General features: G+C 34.2%; 2 protein-coding genes across 9 annotated transcripts in view; one reads left to right on the forward strand and one right to left on the reverse strand.

Moving 5' to 3' along the window:
- Positions 1–3,548, forward strand: part of LOC144977108 (RNA-binding protein 39-like) — a 30,070-nt gene extending 26,522 nt beyond the window's left edge. Inside the window, exon 12 of the mRNA XM_078921907.1 lies at positions 509–3,548. Coding sequence (XP_078778033.1) covers positions 509–660 — 152 coding nt within the window. The 3' untranslated portion in view covers positions 661–3,548. The remainder of the gene's footprint in view (positions 1–508) is intronic.
- Positions 3,549–6,521: 2,973 nt separating this feature from the next.
- LOC144977109 (carbonic anhydrase 2-like) overlaps positions 6,522–7,771 on the reverse strand; it is a 96,462-nt gene continuing 95,212 nt past the window's right edge. For all 8 annotated transcript variants that reach the window (XM_078921908.1, XM_078921909.1, XM_078921915.1 and 5 more), the window contains one exon: positions 6,522–7,771. This exon is cut by the window's right edge and continues 1,472 nt beyond it. The gene's annotated coding sequence lies outside the window, so the exon portion shown is untranslated.

Consider the following 7,771-nt stretch of genomic DNA (forward strand, 5'->3'; position numbering starts at 1 on the left):
TCTATCAGAAATACTACTTTTCCATGGAATGGCAAGTTTTGACCTTTTTGTCCTCTTCTGCCAACCTAACTTTTGAGAGAGAAAAAATATCTTGTCTTTGTTATCTTTATCATGTTTAGGGGATATATAACCTTTTATATTTATTGTTTGACTAAGGGTATGTTGAGTATTAAAAAAAAAATTATTTAACCACTCATTTAGTACTATTTTTTCATATGCTTTTCAAGGATAATAGTCATACATATCAGATTTGTCTATTAAAAAATGTGACCTCCTTGTCCTGGATTGGTCTATATAATTAATAATGGCAAAACTGAAGTTTTTATCATTTTTATTTTTGATTAAGAAATAATTGATCTGTAACTTAAAATAAACAAATGTTAATTGAGGGCACATTTCACACATTTGGTTTTATGATTTTTCAGCAAAACTTTTGAAACTTGGTATGCTTATGAACTTCTTTTTTGACATTCTTTTTTAACATTGGTTTACCATTTTTGTTTTCCAGGTCGTGTGATCACAGCAGCCTATGTGCCATTACCTAATTACCATAATCTATTTGTGGAATCTGTACGAGCCAACCAGTTATTGATGCCCTCTTCTCAGGCTTTATCGGGTTCCTATCAGACAGGATTCATGCAACAGCCACCAATGCGATAACCATGGACTTTTATTTATTTTATATTCATGAATACCATTTTCATCATTATCATCACACATTGTATATTTCCCATTTTTTCAGTGTGCATATTTTCATTTGATTTTGTTTATTGTAGCTGGGCCTTTGTTGATAGATTGTGAATTTTCACGTGTTCATTTAGATAGCAACATGGATAAAGGCAATCAGTCATTCGTGTTCATGTGAAACGTTTTCCTCCCGATACTTTGGTTTGACGAGAGGTAATAAGTAAGATTGTTATTTTATTATTATCTATTTTTTTTTATTAGATTTGGGTGGATAAGCTTATAAGACTATGCTTACCTGTTTTCAATGTTCCTTTCATATAGCATGCCCAACAGTTAATCATTGGAACTATTTGTCATACCAACTAATAAAATTCAAGTTAAAAAATAAATGAATGAATGGGGGGAAAAAAGTAACAGTGTGTGCATTGTCTTGCACAGTCAATACTTAGCAATAACTACAACCTGATGAATTGGGTCAAGGTGTCCCAAAATTATTATTTAGTCTCAATTGACATCCATGTGGTAGGCAGGTCCGAGCTACCTCTCTCTCTCTCTCTCTCTCTCTCTCTCTCTCTCTCTCTCTCTCTCTCTCTCTCTCTCTCTCTCTCTCTCTCTCTCTCTCTCTCTCTCTCTCTCTCTCTCTCTCTCTCTCTCGTCTTGTTACCTTTCATTCCCCTTTCTGTAACACTCAACAATATTGTCCCTCCTTCTTGCATTCAGTTGCTTTGTATTTATCTTGTTCTTTTAAAAAAAAATTGTTTATGTTCCTATCCATGGCTTTTTGTCTTGTAATTTGTTTATTGCCCATATGTCCACCCCCTGCAATAGTGTTTGGAGACCCTCCCTAGTTAAAGCTCTTTTTACTATTTCAGATCTTGGGATCACCAACTTATTGCTCTATATTGTGAAAATGCATCCATCGAAAAATATGTCAGATTTCTTATACTATCAACTTGTTATACCCACCAAGTGTGCCAGGGTCTTAAGATGTGTTTATAATGAAATTCTTCTGTCAGTCTGGATCTCTCTTTTCCTTTTTAAGACAATTTTATCCAGAACATATTTTCTTAGAACCACTTGAGCTTGACAATTAATCAGGTTTGCTTTTTATTTGTCATACATTTGTATCCCTAGTTTAATAAATTCAAGGAAGTTTTATCAAAACCCTGCGGGTGGTTGGATGGGAGCATCACCCTTGAATCATATACCTATGATGTTCGCATGGGTGTACGATCCGATAGTGATGTCGTTTCTTCTTCTCTTTACTAGCCTATCCTGCTTCTTTGGTTTGTGATTGTATTTTTGACAGGGGATATTTTTTTTTCTGTAAATCTTCTGCCTGTTTGTTCTTGGTTATTTATGATTTAGCTTATGATATCTTTAGGTTATGATTTTGATTTACATTTGTACTATTTTTGTTAGATTGCTTGTTTTTTTTTTGTTTCAGCGGTCTCTCATATAACCTCAATTGTGTTGGAAGAGACCTAAAGCAACAAACAAACAAAAAAAACAAACAAAAAATATCAAAACCCTTTCCGATTCTTACATTTTTCAGTTGAACCAATCATATTACAATTTAGACAGAAGATGTGCATTCATATCACCGTAAGCAAAAATCACAACTAAAGGGGGATAATCCATTTATTTATTTTTTAGGAATAGGGGTAGGGATAGAGAACGGGGTTTATTAATTATGATTTTAATAAGAGACAAGATTTATTTTTTTTTATAATGCCTTACTATTTTCATCTTCTTATTCCAATTTTTGAAAGTATTAGGTTGGCATGTCTACATAATGCATAGGGCGGAACAGGTTTGCAGCATTGGTGTGGAGTTGATTCTTATTTTAAATGATGTTGATTTATGTTAACTGAACGGATTTTGGTTTTGTCTTGTTTTATCTCCCCTGAAATTGTTTTAATCGAATTTATAGGTTTTGGCAACTTTTGTTTCAACCAAAACTTCTCCACATTCCAAAATGGATTTATTAATTGTAATAGACATTCATGTCACTGATTTGATTCAGAAATGTTTTAAGTTTCTTTAATGACAGACACTTTTTTGTATACAGTAATTGTAGGTGGCAGGACATTTCCAAGTTGAGACTCAAAATATATTGATTCGATCAGATAACAACTTATGTTTTCAACTTTTTAGAGTTATATTTTGTTCAAACCTTCAACCCCTTTTCCCTCATTTTCACTGATTACCTTCTCAATTTGAGTGAACTACCGTATGATCATTCAATGCTTTGGAGGCATGTTTCATTTTGTGTGTGTGTGGCAGAGATGGTATCTTCATCCCTTGTAGATCATCTTGGTGTGTTATATTTTAATTTATACTGTGAATTATTAGGTATTTATTTTTCAATCTTTGGATGTGTGTCCCTTTTTGTGGCTCTGACCTGGCCGGTTTGAAACTTTTAGGTGGTCTCAGATTGGACACATAGGTCTTATATAGATATATTGATCTCTTGAATCTATTTCTGCTCTTTTTAAATTAGTCCCTTTTTCTTAATTTGTCTCTGGGGACTTTTAAGTGCAGCTAAGCTCTGGATCTTTCTTTTGACTATCCCATCATCACCTTCTTACAAGCTCTTATACTGATATGATCGAAAATGTCACAAGTCCACAAAGCCATAAAGTCATTTGTATAGTTTCATGTTTCATGTACAACATGAAAAGTGAGTTGTTTTGTTCCAGTATGTTCACTATTGCATCCCTTCCCACCAGTATGGTTTTGGTCTTTATTTGATAAAGCTGTAATTTAAAAACCTCTTAGGAGTGACCTTGTTGTTCAACTGATAGTGTTATTGTATTGGTAAATCTTTTCAAATGAAATAAATATTGATATTGATTTTATCCCATGCATGATGGCGTTACATAATTTGTATTCGGCAACATTTTGTCCTATTTGATTTTATCCTCTTTTAGATTGTGCGGTATTGGGACATAGCCGCACTGTTGAATTGCACTTGCACTTATACTTATATTTACTTCCCTTTCTAACTTTTTCTTGGCTGCTTGTACTTTGAAAAGTACAACTAAATTTGTCATTTATTTTGTCCTTTACTTGGGCGTGGAAATGACCTGGTGTGTTGCTTTACATTTTATATAACTCCTCAATCATTTGAAGTCAGGCTTTGACTTCACTCTGACATGAAATCATATCAGAACCTTTTTCACCAAGGAAGCAGTAATAGCTCAGTCACCAACAGAATAATAAAATTGGCAGTGTGATCTTTTTTTGATTTCCAGTGAAAAGATAATCTAAAGTGATCGTATTGCCATTGATATTTTTGTTGTTGGTCAAGGAAGGGTTTTGAACTCAATTGTTACGGATTATTATTATTTGCTGTTCTGTTCTTTTTTTTGACTGGTAAAATCATTTTTGGTTTGTCTTTTTCCAGTTCACATCTTTAGACAGTCCATTATTTATAACTTTATCATAACTTATAAACTCAACATCAATTCATTATAAAAAAACTAGAACATTTATATTGCGCAATATCCACTAAACATGCTCCAAGCACTTGACAATGGGTCCCTAGCCAACAGCAACGTGTAGGACGAGACATTACAGTTACACCTTTAAGGTCTGGGTGGGGTTCCCGATCTCCCATAGTGGGCAGGGAGGTACTCGCTGTCTTCTATCCCCCTGTATCTGTTTTCCAATTGCTTTCTGACTTTTTCTTGGAATGAGATTACTTAGTTTTGTCCTGACCCTGGCCAGAGTCCTTGGCTGGGAGGGAAACAGTCAAATGTATACTTGAAGTTTTAGAAGACGATATTTTTAAAATCATCTCTATGTACTGTTATTTGTTTATTTTTAACATATGATTTATAAACATTTGAGTGTATTCCTCTTAGTGGGATCTTGTGCAGGTGTCTGGGTGAGACTTTTAGGTGATCTCAAAGTAAGTATACACTGATACTGTGTTCTTGGAATCTACTTTTGTTCCCTATTTGAACCAATTCCCCTTTGTCTTACTTTTTCCTTAAGTCCTTTTAATTGTACATCTAGAATGTCTTTACTATCCAATTTTCTTCCTTTTTACTGACGCTGATATGACCTAAATGTGTTGCAAACGCCATAAAACACTTAAAAACAAACACAAACACCTTTAAAGGTGAAATTACAATTTTTCAGACGACGCTGGTATCGTCCGGTACTAATTTTATATCTGAGTCTTCTTCTAGGTTCCATGCCTGGTCCAGGCTTCGGATACTGCATGAATTATCTCTCTCCATTCCTCCCTGTCTCTTGCTTTTTCAAACAGCTCTTGGATTGTTAGGTTGGTGAAGCCCTTCAGTTGGTCTATGAGTGTTTTTCTTTGTCTCCCCCGGGCGCGTTTACCAGGTATTTTTCCACAACTTGCCAGGTATTCATTCTTATCTTTCCTTACTATGTGTCCGAAAAAGGATAGTTGTCGATCCACTATTAAGGGCATTAGTTTCCTTTGTTGGTATGTTTGTTTTAGCACTTCTTCGTTCGTTTTGTGTGCAGTATACGATATTCTCTGCATCCTTCTCAAGCACCACATTTCAAAAGCTTCAAATGTTCTTTTGTGTTTCTGCATTTGAAACTTTTTGGACTTATTCATGCAGTTAACTCGGCAAAGTTACAAGAATGGTTTGCCATTGCCTATTCTTGTCGCCCTCTGCAGTTGGCCAGCTTGACCTGTTACCGTTCGACACCACGAGGAGGTTGCAGTAGGGCTTGATGATGATCTATCTTTGCAGACTTGGCATCATCCATTTGTCGAACTGAGTACAATAACATAAAAGATGAATAAAATTTCATTTATTTCCTATGGGAAATTTTTCTCCAGGGTTTATTTCCAAGGGAAGACTGGAATAAACCAGGCATCTAGAATGTTTTTATTATCCAATTTTCTTCCTTTTTACTGGCGCTGCATATTGAGCAAGGCGAGGTGACTTGTTCAAGGCCACACAATACGGCAACGGGCACAAAGTAAAGACCATACTGCTGAGCCACACTGCCCCCTTGGAGTGAGATTATGTGAGAAAGCCTTTTCCAAGGATTGAACTATAGGCCACTCCAGGACTTTCCAATCTGAGGGCGAGTGTCATACCAATAGACCACATAGCCGCACGTTTGTGAAGTCAAACCTTGATTATAATTTCTTTATAACAGAAAAAGTTATGAAATGTTAAAATTCTTGAACAGGTGATGATAAAGTGGGGAATGATTCAGCATAGACATGACAGTGTTTGAAAAGCAGAAGGTATTTTTTAACATTTCACCAGTCTTATCTACGTCACAAGCCCTTGCCTTTTCTTGTACTTGTAAGAATGTTTAACAGTACAGATGACCTTCACTGTATGAATATGAGATTAATATTTATTGATTCGATATAGTATGCTCGGTAGTACTAGGGGAACAACTGAATCATTTTGGGGTGCAATGAGACGAGCGAAACCATGAAAATGGGATCAATGTTCACAATAACTTCCTATCATCGGTGGATTAAACTCTATTTATTCTTAGTTTCCATTCTTACCTTCTCTTGTGGTATTGACTTGATGGCTTGTCATTAGGTTGACTCATCATGTAACACAGCAAAGTGATCTTGAGTTTGGTCGCAAAATTGTAGCCCCAGCTTTGTGTTTTTTGATAAGGCACTGACGCCCGTTTCCTCACTCTTGACAGAGAATGATTACCTGGTCCGGTTATAGCCAGTCTACGGTTTGACTATGCTCACCGCTCCTCACAATGCTTAATTTATTGCTCAGCAGGCCATATGAGACTAAATTTCCATTCCCCCCTCCTCCTCCTCCCCAGTCTTCACTATTATCAACTCAAACAAATAATTGTCAATCCATACCAATTTTATTGCTTAACCAATTTGTCAACCATGGTAAAATACTATAGTAAGTGTTCAATTTATTAAAAACTAAAATTATGCATAATCTAAATAATAGATACATCTCAAACAGTAATCTTTCCACCACCTACTACATTCTCTCCCTTATTTTCTCATTAAAAATATTTTCAGAACCCTAATAAAAAATCTTAAAATAAATAGTAAATGACCGTATGATATATTTTGTTTGAAGAAAAAAATGTATACAGTAATACAGTATACATTGCCGAAGCAAAAATATATCATTACGACCATTTTAAGGGAAACAAATGTACATAGTCCTATCTTTTCTTAGTTATACTAGTACATTAAGCAGACCGAGTGGGTCTTCAATAAACTTTCTCTTACGTTTTATTAAATATTCTATAGTATTCTATTCCAAAGGCTCAATTATTTCTAAAATAAAGGAATAATATGTGCATTCCTTTCTTTTTAAAAACTTGTCGAATATACTAAAAAATGCATTGCTCGTAATGGGTACTGTACTCTTTATGAAATGAAAATTGGCGTGATTCATCACAAAACTACATTTATTCTCATAATTCCTGATACTGATAGAGTCAAAAGAAGAAAAAAAACACCCCTAAACAAAAGTACCATATGCACTGTCGACTTTTCATTTAGATTGAAAATTAACTACATTGTATATTCTACTTGTGCATTAGTGTAATTAGTGCATTCTATTACGGGGAAATATTGGAATATTCTGAATATATCTTATATGAAGAGTAGATCATAACACTGACAATAATTCATGACCCACTTCATTTATTCACATTCAAATCTGAAGTTTGTCGCAAAACAGCAGGTAAAAATCAAGACAACACGGTAAACAAACGTATTATAAATACACATAATACTGTATATTGCTTTTATTCAAAATAACAAATTTTCATTCCATACCTTGTTCTACATGATTTTCTGTTATCTCATATGCACCAGACACATTTCTAAAATGTACATAATATTTCTAACAAATTGCATAGTAGTAATAGTTAATATTACATAAAATATGACACACGATTTTATCACACGAACAATAGAAATTTGTTTTTATCACAATTGGAAGTCCACCTTAACTTGAATTTAGTAATACAAACCAAATAACAAGAAGCCAACAAATATGAATGTATAATTATATACTGATAGCAAACTTTAGACAATTCAAATAAGATTTTAAAAAGACAAAAAAAAAAA

The sequence above is a fragment of the Berghia stephanieae genome, chromosome 7, assembly GCF_034508935.2.
Source record: "Berghia stephanieae isolate SIO BIC M18660-M18661 chromosome 7, UCSD_Bste_1.3, whole genome shotgun sequence".
Taxonomy (NCBI): Eukaryota; Metazoa; Mollusca; class Gastropoda; order Nudibranchia; family Aeolidiidae; genus Berghia; species Berghia stephanieae.